We start from the raw sequence: 19,505 nt of genomic DNA on the forward strand, positions 1-19,505 counted from the left end.
TGTAAGGGCAGGTCACCTCGAGTATAAGTGCTTTAGATACAGATTTACAGAACAAGGGTTGTCAAAATGATGTGTAACCGATCCCCGAATCACTTTATCTTCTACGGACGTCTCGCATAAACCAACAGAGCCCATAAAACTATTAATTAGGTGTGCAACATCTCTAGTTTAATGTCATTCGCACACATTAATGTAGTTTACAACAGTGGCAGGTTTGGTTTTGGAAAGACAAAACAAAACAAAAAAGACCACCCTTTGAACTGTGTGGAGCTTTGAATGGACGACCAGGTTCAGGTGATCGCCAGGATACAGAACGGCTCCGCTAACACCCATCCTGACCGTTCATTCTTAGGGTATTTCACCCAAACTAACACCCTGTCAGGAAGGTAGAGATTTTCCAATGAGATCTCTCTAAAGCACCTAGACATGTCGCCCTCGTTCAGCAGCACCATCAAGCCTCCGGGGCTCTCGGAGACGCGACAGGGCCGGTTGAATGATTCCACCCTCAGAGATTCATCTAGATATCGACTGTGTGAGTGTCTGGATGTTTGAGAGAGAGAGAGAGAGAGAGAGAGAGAGAGAGAGAGAGAGAGAGAGAGAGAGAGTCAGTGTCTGATAGAGACAGAGCCAGTGGGCCCAGTGATCTACAGCCTGTTTAGATCCTCATTTCCCAGAGTTCATAGCTCTCTTCCATCAACCTGCAGGCAAGGAGCCAAGCCTCTGCGCTCCCCTCCACGGTGGTCTAATTCATCCTCACTTAGGAAAGGTAAAGGCTGCCTGTGTCTGCTTCAACAGGTCCAAAGGCAACTCATTTTTATCACTTCTCTTTGATCTGCAGGATCTGTATTTCTTATCTTTGATTTATTGTGCAGATGGTGCTCCGCTGCTCTTTTTTTTGTTTGTTGTTAATCGTGCATGTACTATGCAAAAAAAAAAAAGGAAGCCTGAAAAAATCCTGAAGCAAAGGTTAAATAGGTCAAAGTGTAGCAGAGGGAAGAATGCACCCGGCCACATGCAGCGTTGTGTGCACGGCCCACTCCTACACATGATGTCAAACTCCACTTTGAACGCAGATCAGCCTCTCATTTAGTCCGATTGATACTTTCCTTCAAAGCAGATGGTAATAAAAATGAGGCTTCCCTTGGATATCACTGCACTCTGGGCAGGAAGTAGCAGCTGGAGCAGGTGCGTGTCGCTCAAACACAGACTCACACATCACGATGCCCAGCTGGACAGTTGTAGCTCTGACAGACCTTTACTGCAACGACACCTTGCTGACAGCCGTCCACAGCTGATGACAAATCTGTCTGGGTTTTGTGAATGGGCCATTATAACTATGATGGGAGAAGTAATGACACATTGTAATGTCGAGAGAACCAATGCAACACTGATTGAGCCCAGACTTGCATTTAGTCAAGCTTCTTTCTTGCATATGAAGTTGCTATGGTTGTGTGCACAAGAGGAATTAATAAAATACTCTAATGACACGGTAGCTTTGCGTCGCCCTGCCAATAATTACTTGCATAATTTACTAGGTTATTGATGCGTATAGAGGACATGCTTAAAAATTGAGTACTGTAGACACAAGAGACTCAGTTTGGGAGGATGTCAGTATGCATCCATAGAGCTGTCAAACTTGGAATGAAACCATCAATCTCATACTAACTCATATCTAACTATGCCTGAGAATCTGAAGCAACAACAATATGTGACGATGATATACGAGACAAATTAAATAAACATCTTTATAAAAACTTGCATTAATGCAAGACCATCACATCACTGAGCCTGGATGGCAAAACCATGGACTTTGAATATGCACCCTATAAACGCTTCTTATGCAAAACCAAAGCTCGCCGAACACGGACATATGGAGCAACACAAACACGTATCAGCGACCAATCAACGTTTTCATACACTCACCTGACCGGAAGACATCGTGTGGACCTCGTGTCCTCCTTGCACGTCCTCAAAGCTTTCCAACATGTCGAGCCGCAGCTCTGCGCTCACAAACAGGAGGAGGCCTCACGCGCTCACCTGCGTTAAACCAGACGCAGAGCGCACCTGTCGGCGGTTACGTCACTGTGTTTTTGGGAGGTGATCTGAATCCAATGGCAGCCCTACTCTGCCTCTGATTGGCTCAAATCGGAACAGGAATTAAAGAGACAAATACTAAAAGAGAAAAAAGTAAAACCTTATTTAAAATGATTACACTATGAATTTATTTTGTACGTCAAAGCCCTTACATTAAAAAAAGTAATTGAATGAAACTGTTTAACATTATTGAAGAATATGATTTACAAAAACAGCTTTATTTTTCATTTAATTATTGTTTTTGTATTATTATTGCTTTCTCTTTCTTATTTTGTTATATTTTTGCACACTTGTAAGCACCTGATTTTGAGCTGTATTGTTTCTATAAAAACATTTATTAAAAAAAATAAAAAAAAATAAAAGAGAAAACATGACAGCAAAGATGGGCAAATACTTTGTATTATGAGGGGAGGCTTTCATGAGCCACACTGGACAAATTGTGTCATCAGAGGACTTCAGCACACAGTAGTAAGGAGATTAAACTAAAAGTTCTGCTAAAACAGCATTCTGAGTTGCAGACTTTAGCCGGTGTACTTTTTTGGGAGACCAGAGGAGAGTATATTACACTTATTATATTACACTCATTACATTACATCTACAGCCTGCTGGTGATGAAGGTGAACACCAGTCTTTGACTGTTCTCTGACTTTGCTGTATTTCGAATGTGAGACAATAATAATAATACTAATAATAATCATGGCAACAATGACACAAATTCAAGATGTGAATGGATGAAATATGCTTTTTAGAGCAAAACTCAAAACCACAGGTAGTGATGAAATGCTACCCACCACGTAGACTTTTCATTCGGCGTAATTAGAGAGTTGTTGTACGCCACAGTAGAGTCTTCGGTGACAAATGACTTAACGAGCTACACGGGGAGTCCTAATTATTCTACAATTAGAAATGTAATTATGGGTCTCTCCGACGGCTTGCTTGCTAGCTGGCTGGCAGTGAGAGGGAGCGGAGACAGAGCGAGCATCACATTTAAATGCCAGCTAATCTTTCAAGGTGCACATGCCTCCTGGACTGAGTTAAGGCACAGAGGTTTGTAATCCATCACTGTGAAGCCACACCGGGAAAGAAATATTGCTTCAAATGTACCTAAAACAAGCAACAACCTGCTGCTGTTCTTCTAACCTACAACTTGTGAAGTGTTGATATAGAGGCAGCTAGGTAATGGATTGTGATTGGATTTCCCTCAGCCTTGCAGTTAATGGCAAAATAAAATGTACAAACGACATTAAGTGATTAACGTCTGCTAAATCGTGTGTAGACTTGTGGTCGGCAGAAAGAGAGAGAACACCACACACTGTTATTACAACTCACACCAACATAAATCCAGTGTGAGAACTGAGGTCAGAGTCTGGTGGTGTTATTGTGTCCTGCAGCAATAATCTATTCATTCAATACGAGCTAAATGCTTTTGGCTCGATTTGCACAAAGACTGTTAAAACTCTCCTGAAAGTGTTGGATGTTTGACAGAGCAAAGTCAACGGAAACTTGTGTTGCATTTAAAAGCAGAAGAATTTCCTCCAATATAATCATTTTTCTTTAATTATGTTGAACTCCCATGATCAGCTGACCTCCTGTGTAAAAGACTCACGGTGACTCTAACCTTTTTCATTTACTGGAATTAATGATTTGGAAGTGTATACTGAACTGTTTCTTGTTAACCCATATTTAGATGAAATGACTTAGTTCCACCAACAAGTACTTTACTCAGATGAGGACCTAACACTTGTTCTATTTTTAGCTCTTACTTTATCGGCAATGATACGTTGTGGTTTCTTTGTTTCCTTCTTTTGACAAATGTACTTATTGTAAGTCGCTTTGGACAAAAGCGTCTGCTAAATGACCTAAATGTAAATATAAATGTAGTACATGGTCCAACAGTTATTTTTGTTCGTGCCTTTATAACCTTTATACATTCTTTACATGCTGTTATGTGTCATCTGTTTTGATATTTACCTATTTTGACGACACCCACCTCAAAGCTCTTTGGAATACACTATTCCCAGGTCCTGGATCGTTTGTTTTATTGCTACCTTTAGGTCAGACTTTTTTGCACAGAACTATCCAAGGTCATGGGCATGATGTATGTGTGTGATGCCATATTGATCCCCGAGGGAGATAATTCATCTTTTCAGCAGGGAGGAGCAGCGTTGGGTCAGGTGTACAACAGTAACCTTGGATCCGATACGGTTTCAGCTCTCTAGGATATCGCAGGGCAGACCCCGGGTCACATGGCCATATAACATGCATGATATCATAGTATTTGTACGTTTCTACTTTATATTCACACCACGTTATCATTTCACATGGTGATTGGTATATTCTTTTAATTGTTGTAGCAAGTGAGATTCCTCTGGTTTACATTCTGAAAACAGTCCAGCCTCGCAGGAAAACAAGCCACAATTAAGTGAGCATATTGTTCATTGTTTTGGGTCAGTGTGTGTGTGTGTGTGTGCCATGTTTGCAGGCAGTGTTTGGAGCCATGCACGGCAGTACTATTTTGTAGTAATGAAGCACTCGTGGCAGTGATGACAGATGAGGGCTAAGAGGGCATGATCCTATAATAACCCCATCCTGAGTTCTGGATGACCTGCCAGCCTGGCAGCCTTTCTATGTCTTTAACCGTTCCACAGTGCAGCCCTTTCTCGAAGCTTCGGGCTGCATTTTAAATTGGTGTCCAAACTGCACACCAGAGACCAGAAGCACAGCTCATGTATGACATGCCTCTCAAAAGGAGATTTACTACGGATGTTTATATTTTCATGAGCTGTGCTGCTTGTTTCTCAGCATTAAAACATCAATATCTTAAAGGAAGAGCTTTTAGCAGTGGAGCAAGTGCCTTTGAATGGTGGTGCATTCACTTAACATTGTACATATTGAAGTGATTTAATTAAATATACATCTCTATATACATATACTGTATGTGTGTGTGTGTGTGTGTATGTGTGTGTGTGTGCGTGCGCGCTAACAAACAGAAAATACAACAAATACATCCGAGCAGCAAGGCAACACAGCTGAGATAAAGAATCGTGACTCCGATACATTTTGGGATCAGACTTTTAATGGACTTAAATTCACATAAATAACATTGGTTCATATATATTTTGTATATTATACAACTTTATATAATATATATTTTCCCCCTATGATTTACATTCCTCTCTGGCGAAAATTATTTCTCATCTCTACGGAAACAGAAAGCCTCGCATGAATGCAACGCCATTCTTTTTTGTGCTGTTTATATCAAGGTCCAAATGCCAAACGGAGAGGAGCGCGTTTCTCATGAGTTGTAAAAAATAAATTTCCCAACTTACACAAACAGAAAAGCCAAAAAAAAAAAGAAAAAGGATAATCTATTGCATTTTCTCTAGGGTATTACACTGCACTACAAGGAGTGGGTAGCTATTGAAAATCATTCACCGTATATATTTTACTGTATTGACTTGTGACACAAAGAAAGAAAAAGCACTGCAAACTCTGATATGCATGATATGATATGCATGGTCATGGATATTTCATTTCTAAGTGTTCTTGTCATGGTTTCTTTTTTCCTTTTTTTTGGCAAAAAAAGAGAATATGCTTGACTCAAGATAAGAAACCCCATCAAGGAAAGAGTTATGAACCTGCAGCAAGGTCACATAATCATGCAGTGACCCAGCGAAGCACGCTTGCACAGATGAATTGAGCTTGTCAGTCTGGATCACAAATCAACACATGGCCGTTACGAGCCTGTGACCGACATTATTCAACAAGATGGGTGGATGTCTGGAAAGTCAGGTAGCATTCACGAGCCTCCCTGACAGAAAGATAAGAGGACCCTGTCTTCATGGTGGCGGTCCCCCTGAACGCTGGATCATCTCTGTGGCCTGTAGCACTAATGCAATCAATACCTCCATCAAACAGCCGCGACTTTACGCATCATTACACGGCTGCCCCGAATGAACACTGCAGGTTGAAAGATGCATCGGGAGGCCGTGACATTTTCACTATCTTTCCATCGCTGAGAGTTTTACATCACCGGGTCTTTGCCTGAACTCCATCCATACGTAACCATGGTTACTAGCAAAGGATTGAAATCCGTGTGTGTGTTTCCATGGTTGAGCAAATCATAACACGTCGATACAAATGTTACGTGACATTCAACATTAAGTATATACCTGGCGGTGTGTAAAATTTGTGAAAATGACCATGAAGTGTCCAATCTAAAAGAAATATGCCGTGTAAAACATCCGCTATATTTTTTTTTTTGACACAACCTAGAGTGTCACTGTTAAAATCCCTCTTCACCGTTTCCTGCTGCACATTCTCTTAAACCTGCATTGACTATGTTACATGTTTGATTGTCTGAATCAGAGCCGCTACCTCAATACCGAACCCGTGGGAAAGTGTCAACTCGGCACTCGGCCTTCGAATCCAAATAAAAAGCAAAAAAAAAGCTTCTATCTGAATAGTGACGAGAAGAACAGAGATCACGTCAGTAAGCGAGTATGCAGGTGAGTCAGCAGCCGATGAAAGGTTTGGTGAAGTTGAACGAGCTAATTAAAATTACCCAGTGAGCCAGGGTGGGATCCTACAATGTTTCATGCATTTATCACGACAAGGCCAACCTAAATGAAACATGACATGTGTTGGTGTGTGTGTGTGTATATGTGCATGTGTGTGTGTTAACAAATCACAGAGGAAAACACAATCATGCCATGACATTGCGACAGACAGCAAGTTAAAGTGTTAACCCCCTCCTTCCCTGAAAAGTCGAAAACAAGAGTGATGTTTTTTTCTTTAAAAAACAACAACTATTTGCTTATCATCGTTTCATCATGATAAAAATCACATAAACATCATAATCATATCCCTTTTCTAAACAAGATAAAGTAACTATATGCTATCCAAAAGGGCCATAGGTAGGGAAAGTCACTGGTTGTGTTCAAAACCTTTTTTCACGTTACAGAAGGGGGCTTCTGAACGGTGTATCATTTCCTTTTCATATTCCAGTTGGGAATCCAAAATCGGAATATTATTTTTTTCCCCACTTAGAAGAATTAAAGTTTGAAAAATAAGCTGGGTTTGTGTGTGTGTTGGATTCATAAAAGAAATGGAAATAATGAATTGTTCTTTAATTTTCCAATTTTGGATTCCCTATTGAATATAAAATTAATGGATGATACGCAGATTAATCTTACACCTGATTAAGTGTTAACAAAACAAATTGCAATGCTTTGTGGTTGATATCCAGTAACCCTCATTAATTAATTATTCACCATGATTCATTAAAAAAAATATGAGTATGAAAAAGCGGTGTAGATCGTGAACACAACCAGCAGTAGTGCTATTTGTCACTTTCCCTTCCCATTATATACCTGCCACTCAGCTCCATCTACTTTAATACTCATAGAGGGGAAATCGTGTTAATTAAAAAGTGCATCATGAATATGTTGGGGTAATAATAAAAGTAAACCATCTTTTTTTGTCATAAATAACAATTGTTTCCTCTACTATTCAATAAACCTCTTATCATACAAGTTGAGTAGTCACATGATGCAAATCCGCTCCCTGCCATCATATTTAATATCTGGGAGTTAACACTTCCTGAAACGTGGAAGCTACAACCCGCCAACACAAACAGGACTGCTGCGTCAAATCGAGGAGGAAGATCAAGGAAAAGGCTACTGAGGCTACAACACGTGAAAAGCAATGTGATGCAACAGAGAAAGCTCGCTCCACAGCTTGCATGTAGCATCCAGTTCACACAATAAAGTGGACTTAAAGAAGGCACATCAATATTTAAAGGAATAAATGTTTTAGGACATACGCTTGTATGCTTTCTTGTCGAGCGTTAAGATTAGAAGAATCACACTCTCATGTTAAGTTAAAGGCGAAGCTATAGAACCAGCGGTTAGCTTAGCGTAGGCGGGAAACACAGCGACACAGCCAGCCTGGTAACTATGGTTACCTTCATGCAAACCTCACAAATGCACAGGTTGTATCACATTTGTTAATGACGAATGCAAAATCGACATGAAGTTAATTGCTGGATATAGTTGACTGGAGACCAGGCTTTATGCTAGCCTACCTGATTGCTGGCTCTCGCTTCATATTCAGTGTATGAGCATGAAAGTTGTAACCATCTCATCTTACTCTGGCCAAGAACGCAGGTAACGTAATCGTATTTTTTCCATAAATTCAAACAATTCTTTTGTTGCCACTTATTCTTTTAAAATTGAATTCAGCTTTTGTCAAATTCAATTCAATCGATGCAGAAATATGGACGTTTTAAATAAAGTTAAAATGACGTTTTGTGTGTTTTTTTATATCTCAGTAGGCGAGGTCTAATCTCACTGTTCACATGTTGTAACTTCGATGGCTAACGAGTTCCCTCCTTGGTCTTCAGCCTCGAGTCGGAGCAGGAGGAAGATAAATCATAAAGGAAGACCTTATATGGTCATGAAACCAGATGTCCAGCCCCGCCCCTCAGTGACTCCAGGACATCCGATGAATTTTCGGTCTACGGACGTTTGGAGTCGAGAGACCTCGTTCCCATTCACTGATGGATTTGCAAAGCATTGGATGGCAACAAACGAACTGACATTTCACCAGACTGGTGTGTTTATCTCCAACCCTTTCTTAATTCATAAGAAAGTAACTGGTCCTCTCTTAAGGCAGAGGACGGACCAGAACTCAGTCACACTGGCTATGTCTTCCAGATCCAAATCAACCTTTCAGTCACCAGGTCTGGGCGGACTCTGCTAGACTACTGGTGGGCCTTTCTCAGTGGCAGCTCTTCAGCCCGGTCAAGTACGGTGACTCTTGACGACAAAGGCCCATCTGCTGCTGCTGCTGCTGCTCTTGAAGATCCGAGGCCACGCCATCGACAAAGTCAGGGACGGGTAGCCCAGAGAGGATCATGACCGACTTGTTCCAGATCATGAAAGTGGGTACGACGGGCAGGAGGAAGGAGACCTCAAAGGTGTGAATGTGCTGGGAGTTCATCGCGTCGTGGAAGGACAGGGAATTGTTGTCGTAGTCCAGCAGGACCCCCAGCCGCCTCAGCTGCAGGCTCGCCTCCACCAGCATCTCCTTGCCGTCGTGGCGCACCATGAAGTTGTTGTTGCAGCGCGAGAACACCCAGGAGGACGAGTTCTTGCCGCTCCATTCGTTTTTGGGGGCTGATTTGTAAGCCACGCCGATGGCATACCTGCAGGGGGTGGAACATTTTGGGAATGCATTAGTGATCTAAAACTAGTGTCCTCCTTAATGACTTCACTTGCACAGTCAGGCTACCTCATGCTGAGGACACACCAGATAGGCGCGGGCCCTTTGGGGCTCTCCTGCACGAAGAGGTCTACTTCGGAGCCAATTAGCGAAAGGAATAAAAATAGAGTAAGAGCAGACGCTGTGTGCAGCATGTGTGTCTGTTGCGTGTGAGTTTGCACACAGCCTGGATTTTTTTAACTCCCTACGGAAAGATTTCGGTTCACGGAGCCTCCTCGCAGGCTTATATAACGCGCCCGTTTCTTACCATGTGGACGCTCCCAGCAACACCTCCCAGTAGTGACACCCGCTGTCAATGAAGACGTTGCCGGCCGCGCCGTAGGAGCCGGTGCCGCTGAAGCGCTCCGGGGTGTGGCTCTTCTTCAGCGAGCTCTCGTCCTTCTCCATGGTCAGGCAGTCGTTGGACAGACGCAGCTTCTTGTGGGCCGTCTTCGGGTCTAACTTGAAGGGTTGACCTGCGGAGAGATTTCGTGCATTTAAGGGTCTGTAATTGGCAGCTAATGGGACTCACAAAGTGTCTTCGCAAAAAGCTTGAAGATTGTAACATGAAGCAACATACATGGAGACAAAGGAATATTCTAAATAACTTAATAATATATTCATCGGAATGTGGCAGAAGCGACCACAGGACCAGAATGCTAAAGTAAGAATAAAAATTAAAGCAAGATTTTAATTCAGAGCGGCAGCAAAAGACGAAAATAAACAGAAAGTGGGGTGAGGAGCGCTCGCCGAGGACTCACAGAGCGAGACAGAAGAGGAGAATGTTTGAAATACAAAGGCGGGCGTTGGAAAACTTCAAAGCCTTCTCGCTGCCTTTGGTGAAAACATTTCATAACAGTGGAGGAAGCCACCCGGCGTTTCTCCTCCGTGCCTACCATCACACAGACTGGGAAATTAGCTGAAGGAAATAGCCTTGGCTTCCACTGCAGCAGGTAGCGGTCGAGGCTATTCACTGGAAACCGCTGCTATCTGGTTGCAACAATTCAATTTGCAATGACACCAGTAATTTGGGTGTAATGGATGGAAAATTGAGAGGGTAAAAGTAGGTGAGTGGCAGAGAGAGAGAGAGGGAGGGAGAGAAGTTGAGGGGATAATATAAGGCTGAAGATTCAGCAGAACTCCTCTCTACCTCTCTATGTAGTGTGTGTGTGTGTGTGTGTGTGTGTGTGTGTGTGTGAAGGCTTCATGGAGGTTAGCCACGTCCCTTCCAGACCTGACATTTAACTCTGACACCTCTCATCTCATCTCTCAGCCTCCCTGAGCCTCCCACAGCTTAATGAGCGACACAATGAGGACCCCGACTCCTCCTCCCCTCCCTCTATCTGCCCTTCCCTTCATCCCCACCCCCACCCATCCTCTCATTCTCATCCTCTCTCCCTTCCAATAATCCGCGTGGTGAGTGTGTGTTACCGCATGTGGATATGAGACGACGAGGCCAATGCGCTGCTGGCAGCCAATTACATTAATGCGCTCTCTTCTTTGAACTGCTTATCGCTGCCAGCGCAGCCATTTCCAAACACTGGGGCTCTGTCATGCCTTTCCAGGGGATGACTCCTGAGAGCCAGGCCGGGCCCCGAGGTCGGGGAAGGGGGTGACACACGTGACGGCAGAGGACAAGCATGCACACGCAGAGCGTCAACCTCCAGCCAAACAGTAAAGACAAACAGTAAAGAGAGCGGCCGAGCAGAAATGTATGATAAGCTCGGGCTTAAATGGAGATTGCATGTGGGAGGAAATGTGTAATTTATACAGGCTAAATGGCAGATACACCATGAAACAAACTCTTGGGTTTGGTTTTAATTGCCACAGTGTTGGCAGGCAAAAAGTGAACTTTTCCCCAATTTTCACACAACCTTTAATGCGTCATTAACCACACTGTCATGTGCCGATGTCATGAAACTTTTATTTGCATTCGGTATAATTTTTACTTCCTGTTTGAGGAATTAAAACAAACTATCTACTATCTTTATCTAGAAATATTGTACTTTTAAATCCACTCCATAATAATAATAATACAAAAAAGTAATTCTGCATTACATTTCTGTGCTTTGCTCTGAATGCAGGACTTAAGTGTACTCCACACATCGAGCACTTCTCCCAGCACACATCGGTGTTGCAGAGTTTCCATGAAATAAATAGACCTGAAGTCACAGTGAGCATTTGTGGTATTTGCTAGCAGCTCTCAGAGAACGTGCCAAATTTGATTTCTTCTGGAGTGCTACACTGGCCGCCTTAAGGCTGGAGAACCAGTGTGTGGTGCAATATGTCCGCAAGAAGACCGTGTCAAAATGAGAGAAGTGTATGCAGCCTATATTTCTAAGAAAGTTCAGAATCAATTTACATCATCTGCCTGCAGACACATTAAATCAGTTTTCTAAAGAGTATCAACTCGCCATATATGCCCTAACGCACGCACTCCCAGTGCTGTCACATTGTATATTACAGAAAAATAAAGACAGGACAAGATAATGGCACAGTATACTCCGCGGACCGGATTTGTTCAACTGTGATTAGCCAGCTCCCACTCTGTAGCACAGTTGCAATTAGAGATGTTTCCGACTGTCTGCAGAGGTGATAAGTGCTCTCTGTGTGACTGCCTTGAAGCTGTGCATTGTTACGAACTGGGAAGTAATAAATGGAAACTTGTAAAACACCAAAAGAAAAAAAAAGAAAAGGAAAAAGAGAAATAAAAAGGGCTTGGGTTGGGGGAGCATTTATAAAAAGCTTTTTCATTCCAACTTCATTTGGCTGGGTCCTTGTTGGAATACTTGCAGTGGGATAGCATCTGGCTAATGGACTTTATTTCAATTCAGGCAATATCACTCACTATTTCTTTTTTTCCCCTCCCCGGCTCACATTTTTACTGAGGGATAGATTGAGCTGCCTCTTTAAAGAGGGAAATGGGGAAAAAAAGATAAATATTACTGCATAACTACACAATTAGTGCGGTAGAAGCAGCGGCGTCGGGCAGATAGAGAGCTCAGCTCCAACACAACCGTACATACATCTACTCACATGTTCCCACGTCATTAAAATGCATGGCTGCGTGCCACTGGGCTGCTAATTGACTGATCCATATGTAATGTGGTATGTGATCCAACAGTGCTGACTATTAAAACACGGGTTTTACACTGGCGAGATAAAAAATGCATCGCTCATGTAACAGCCGACGCACGGCAGACGTACCAGGTACACAGCAGCGGGGATTGCTGGCAACGTGGAGAGCATCTTTGCTTCTGCACCTCTGACTCCACAAAAAAAGAAAACTGTCTGTGAAGCGAAGAGCCAAGACAAACAGCAGCGGCTGATCTCCTCCAACTTCCCCCTTTAATGAACCCAGCAGAGTCTCCGGAGACCAGTGCTAGAAACATCATTTTCAGGCTTCTGGGTCTGCTTAGAATTTCACTGTGATTAAGGAGAGGTTTTTTTTTTGAAAGGGAAGTTTCTGTGATGGTTTGTAAAAGCATGTGAAATAATTCCCCCCCTTGTCGGTTATATATGTGAAAAGTCATAATTTATTAAAAGTCAGCTCCTGTCTTAATGATACAATTTTTTATTATGTTTCAATGCACGTACATTTACTGTATTGCATAAAAAAAGGCTTGAAAGCATTAATGGATTTCCAGGGTTGCTTAGTGAGGTGCTGTTCTCAGAGCTTCTTCAAACAAGAGAAATAAAAAGCATCCTCCTCCACATTCTCACCTGCTCAAGCCCCAGAAGCAGTATGAAATGACAAAGTGCTATATCTAATGTTAAATCCAAGCTTTAATTAGCACGTTTGTTCTCTGCTGTCCACAGTGAAAAGGTGACTTTATTTGTGCATCAGTGACAGCCCGCCTAGAAGCTGGAATGAATATAGGAGGGCAACAACATGTGGAAACGCTTTATGATTTAGTCTTTTAATACTTTTCTACTACCCTTTCCTGTCGGCTGCAGTCCAGCAGCCCCAAGCCCATTGGTTCCTGGAGAAGTAAAGCTATACATTTTATTTTCTTACAACAGCGGGCACGGTTGTGTTTTTGCAATGTTACTCAATCAGGTGTGAATAACTAATGTGGGAGACTATTTTCAGCCGTGGACAACGATGGAGGTCCGTGATGCAGTAAGAAGTAACGTAAATAAAGCCGTTGGTTGTTTTTTTTCTTTTCATGGGACAAAAAAGAAAAACACAACAGCACCAACCTAATCTTTCAAGCAGATGCCTGATTATACTGCTATCTACTTCTCGCTGGTAGAGTTGAAGAAAAAGGCGCCGCTCTACCTAATTTGTATTAATCCACCTTAAAGTGGGACCTTCCTCAACAAGGAAGTCCTTCAGAACCAGTTTGTCTTTGATTCCCCTCTCCTGTTCTTTTTTTGATGTTGGCACGATTTGTATTTTTTTCCTTCTTTTGACAGCTCACAGTGCAGATTGACAGAAACATGCCGGAATCAAACCAGTGACACTGTCATCTCTCAGTATGCACCACCACTCTCTCCCCTTGTATCCTCCCCTTCGCCTTTTTCCTCTCCTCTCATCGCTCTCACCTCCAACTGTTTACTTTAGGGGCTGTATGGTAGCTTGAGGCCTGTCATCAGAGATGCATGCTGGGTAAATATTATTGTAGGTCCTTTAACAATAAGTAAAGAGGCATGTGTGTACCCCTTGGGCACCTGGATAAGTGATATTTTTAGCCTGGATTTAAACTCAACACAGGGACTGGGATCTGAGAAATACACACAATGTACACACACACACACACACACACACACACACACACACACACACACACACACACACACACACACACACACACACACACACACACACACACACACAGACATATATATAGAGACACTCTGGGGTGTTTGCCGACTTCCTGCTTCGTAGACACAATATGGACGCCCAGAATAGTTTACCAACAGGATGACGAACATTATAAAGTCAACAGTCCAGTGTTTGACTGTCAGCGCTGTGATTCATGTAGATGAGCTTTTGTTTGGACACAAACAATATGCTCACTGGAAATAGAGCCTAATCGCCACGTGTAAACAATAGAGCTGCTGAACGCAGACATATTTAAGCTGCTGTTAATGTCGGTGGCGCTCCTACTTTCACACCATCCTTCAGCTTTGCACAACACAATGACAAACTCTCGGACGTTGCCGTACGGTGGTTTTGCACCGTGGGACGGGTGCTACCAGGAGGCAGCTGGTCGTTCTCAGCAGAGCAGGATTTCACCAGTTGGCCCCTTTTTCAAATGCACATTCACAAAGTTAGCTACATTAATCGTGGGGTTATCTTCCTATAAGATAGCATTTAAAGCCTCCAGAGGAAGGCAAATATCAGCAAGTAAAAAAGAAAGAATCCAAATCAAGCCTTCACAGAAACTTCAGAACATCTGAAATCATTTTTTTCTCCCCTCTGCCTGGAATTCATAGCTGATGAAATCACATCTTGTAGTTGACTTCCACCTGAGCACGCAATCAACCCAGACACTTTGAACAGACTGCTCTCTCTGACTGGACCTGGTAATCACTGGCCTGCAGAGTGGAATACTAAGCTCGGAGCAGAGACAACACAGATGCAGACCCACCCTGCATTATAATGATGCCGTGAGACCGGCGGAACTGCTTTCCTCTCCGCAACTTTGTTGGTACGAATCCATTACCGCCACACACAATTAAAAAGCAGAGACGCAGTCGGATAAAAGCGGCTTGATTAACGTGGGTTCTCTGTTCGCCACTCTAATAAGTTGTGGCCAAACTCAGACGCAAACCTTAATTCAATTTCATGCTTATGAATAGCTACAAAAACACGGTGCTTTCAACACAAATATAATGATTATTATGTTGTCAACCACAAGAGGCGGCTTTGACTTTTTAATGTTAAAACAACTAGATGCGCTTGGATTTGAATTAATTAGATAGTCCTCATTATTTTTGTTTTTCATACAAAAACAAAAACATAAATCATCTGTGGTAAATATTGAAAAATGGTAAATGTAAAAGTAGGTGAGCAGGAAACAAATGTGCAAAACCAGATCCTTATGAACAGTAAACAATGACTTTATTCTGTATAATAATAATGTTGAATTAAGATGTAGAAACTGAACCTGGACCAGCAGAGGGATCTTGCAGTGTGCATCGCTCCGACTGTATGAATGGGTAAAAAAGCAGTGGATGGAGGGCACTCCTGTCTGCAGACACTCATCCTTGCAAAGAGCTATTTGGTGTCTTCTACGCGTCGGACACTCTTCTTCTCTCACTCTCAATCCGTCACGTTTCATCCACTTTCATACTCCGGCTCTTCACTTTGGACAGCCGCATAGGACCCTGGTCACAGTTCACTTCGAGGTAAAATGGACATGGCAATAAAAGGTCTCTCACACACACACACACACACACACACACACACACACACACACACACACACACACACACACACACACACACACACACACACACACACACACACACACACACACACACACACACACACACACACACACACACACACACACACACACACACACACTCTCCCTTACTGCCTGCTTCTTCATCATACTTAATTCATACGTGTTTCAAGAAGCTGTGGGCTACTTCACATGTTAGCTGTGATACTCCTACACACTACAGCATCACTACTGGGAGCCACTCGGGGGGTTCACTGGAGTGACAATGGAGTGACCTAAAAAGCTTCACAACACATATTTAAACATTGTCTCCACCAAGCCGACTGAACCGCATGAGACAGGGCCGCGGCCGAGGTGCGAAGCCATGAAAAGAGCACTGGACTCCTACAACGCTGACAAAAAAACACAACAAAGGGGTCGACATCGATGCAGCAGAACCAGAGAGGCCCTCTGAAGCCACACCATATGTGTTTTGCACATATGCAGTCCCCTTTAATGTTCCTGGGTATCATGATACAGTATGTGATGATGTATGATACATTCAGAGTATACTTTTAATGATTTCTTAAGTAGACCGCATGTTTCTTAGACACCATTTGACAAGCCGAACATTTAAAAAATCACCATTTAAGGTCTTTATTTTGCCGTCTGTGCTGCTGTGAGGTTTAATCAACTGCACATACCGGTAAGTTGATGTTTTTGGCAGGTTTTGTTTTCTTTTATACAATTTCACAAATAGCTACAAGCTAAAGTTATTCCAGGTGTCTTCATAGTGATGCTGAGTAGGATCCTTGAAGGCAGACAGATGCTGTAGCAGCAAAACATTGTCTTGTTTCTCCTTTTCCTCCCTCTGTGCCTCTCTACCAGACAAACACACACACACACACACACACACACACACACACACACACACACACACACACACACACACACACACACACACACACACACACACACACACACACACACACACACACACACACACACACGGCCACAAATGTGTTTATAAACCTCCGGTTTTGTGTTTATATCTGTGTGGATTTACAGCGAGCATTTCTGGCCTGCCCTCGCTATGAGACCAACTGATTTACCTCTGGGATGAACGGACAGATGGCATAAAGACCGAAGAAAGGGCACCAGAAGAAGAGATCGTGTGCCACAGCCGGGGGTAACGGAGGACAGCATGCCAAGAGAGGGGTTAGAGAGGGACGTAAACACGGAGAGTTTGAGGCCAAGCCGTTGCATAAGAGAACAGACTTTAACCGGGTTCCCACTCTTTGCTAGAGATCATGTTCCAGGTCTTTTCCAGGACATTCTCAGTGATGATCTCGCTGGTGTGTCAGACAGGGAGCGCAGCTCTGTGGCTATAACTCATCTATAAAATCATCTCAACATGCTTAGAAATGATGACAAGTTGGTCTTTTTTAAATACTCTTGTCTATGAACTACCATTTGAATAATTACTAATATGATCTTGAACCTAACTTAGCCCTTTTAGAGGAATCTTTCATTGGAAAATGAGAGAATGATGAAACCCCTTTCCAGGACAACTTAAGATTTTCCCAGACATTTGTCTTTTTCCTCTCATTTTACATGTGTTTTCCATAACTGGAAAATGTAAACTCTTTTTCCAGGTTTTTCAGGACCTTGTATGCTTCTTGACTTCTAGGAGGGGAAAAAACAAGCGTGCGTCAAATTACTTTGTTTCTTTCCAACATGAGCGATTCCCACAAACGTTATTTTCCGTTGTTAACAATCGGTTCTTGTCGAGGGAGATGAGGACACGTGTGTCGTCTTCAGCATAATAAGCTGTGATTGTCCTCTGAATAGAACTAGAATGTATTCTTTGCAGCATCTGTGATGAGTAAGCAGTTAAGTTAGTTTGCTGCTCACATTTGTTTTACATACTGTATGTGCAATGCAGCACTTATGGGTGTGCTTAGGAGTTACTCTTGCGAACAGACGCGGCTGTGATGCACGACTTCCCAGTATCTGTGCGACTTGTCACTGCCTTCTTAGCTTTGCGAGCCTCTGCCTGAAATATATGATGAGCTTAGGCTAAAAGCCTCCAGAGCCTCTCGTTTTTTGAAAAATGTGACAGCTAAACCCTCCAATCGAGCCACAGACGTAAGAGATGCTTCACCAGGAAAAAGAAGTCGTGGTTCTCGGCTCAAAAGCTCGCTACTAGAGCTCGTACATCAGCGGAGTCCGGAGAGGAAATAAATAAGCCTGTCAAAGTGAGATATTTGTGATCACTTTTTGTTGTGACCCATTTAAAAAAAAAACACAGCTCAGGCTTCACCGGCACAGAAGAGTGAAGCATGTAATAATGAATAGCGATTCCTCCGAGAAGAAGAGGGAAGTGGGAGATAACAGAAAGGGGGGGAGCGAAGACATGCAGGTGACATGATGAAAACCACAATCTTGGATACAAATATTGAATGTTTTTGTTATTTTGATGGCTTGTCTAAACCATTACAGCAGAGAGAAATGCCTGCTGCCAATCACAGGCTGAAAACCTCAACCCAACTTGGCTGTGGGTGGACAAGCTCTCCCAGCTTTTGTGATGGCATCGGCTGCCAGACAACAAGGTGACAGACAGTGGGAGTGGACGAGGAGGCCGGGGGGGATTTACATTCAGCTTTGTGCTACGCTAACACTGGATATTCTATAATGTGGATGCTAATTATTTTTTCTGGAATCACATACGTTGACGTCTAGTTTATGTTAACAGGCAGGGTTCGTTTGGTTCACATCCTGAGAACAAAGACACAACCAGAGTGCTTTCAGTGCCAAAACAACCAAACCGAAAAAAGGTTTGTGTAAATATCAATAAAAGGCAATAGAGCTTTACTGTACTGAGATACAATAACACCTATACACCTCATCCCATTCATCTGTGTCAAAGCAGCCTATTACAAATCAAACTGCTGCTTAGTGTTATTTCTCTTGTTCCCTGTAGAGAGCATCAGTGACAGCGAGCTGACTGCCAGCTCCAGATACCCTGCACTTCACCTCAAAACGCTCCCCGGCTACACGGCGTGCCCACATCACACGGAGGCACTAATCCACTCTAATGCCGTAAGAAAAGAACTCAAGCACCGACACGCTCCGTGTCCCGCGGGCGGGGGTCTGTATGGAAGATTCTGACTTGGGGGGGCAGAAAGTCAGATAGAGGGCCTGCTGCTGATACTTAAGGATAAAGGGTTCACTTGAAAGTGCCAGATGGCATTACTGAATACAGGGGCAGCACAGGTTAAGTGGTGGAGACGGGGTAGAGCTCCCCTAAGAGGCTCCGTATCACTCCTAACTATAAAATATATTTCATTGCTAATATGAACATAAAAGGGGACAAAATGTACCGTATGCCCATGTGTCCTATTAGCTTAGAGCCAATATTCTGGTTTAAGTTGTTTGAAGACAGAACTTTCTTACCACTCATTTATTTACAAGTCAGCCACTCCCAACCAATGGGGCTCACTGGTGGGCTTCAGAGCGCCATCTAGTGGGCTGCGTGGTACTACCAAATGGTTACGTTAAATTACATTTTTTCATCATTTACAGCCAGTTATTTTTATATCTAAATAATTCACATGAATAACAAAATGTCAAATGAAATTGCACCATTTTAATGACCAGTTCCATTTGAATATGACCATGCCAATATCAATTTCATATCAATATCACATCTTTTAGCTCTGTTTTTGGTCTCTACCAACCACTGAAAGAATG

The 19,505-nt window shown here is 42.9% G+C and overlaps 1 protein-coding gene across 3 annotated transcripts in view; it reads right to left on the bottom strand.

Annotated features, from left to right (window-relative positions):
• Positions 1–5,153: 5,153 nt before the first annotated feature.
• mid2 (midline 2) overlaps positions 5,154–19,505 on the bottom strand; it is a 96,271-nt gene continuing 81,919 nt past the window's right edge. For all 3 annotated transcript variants that reach the window (XM_084009022.1, XM_084009023.1, XM_084009021.1), the window contains 2 exons: positions 9,626–9,833; positions 5,154–9,301 (listed from right to left, as the gene is read on the bottom strand). In XM_084009022.1, coding sequence (XP_083865148.1) covers positions 8,875–9,301; positions 9,626–9,833 — 635 coding nt within the window. In that variant the 3' untranslated portion in view covers positions 5,154–8,874. The remainder of the gene's footprint in view (positions 9,302–9,625; positions 9,834–19,505) is intronic.

Source organism: Eutrigla gurnardus, assembly GCF_963514095.1.
Source record: "Eutrigla gurnardus genome assembly, chromosome: 5".
NCBI lineage: Eukaryota > Metazoa > Chordata > Actinopteri > Perciformes > Triglidae > Eutrigla > Eutrigla gurnardus.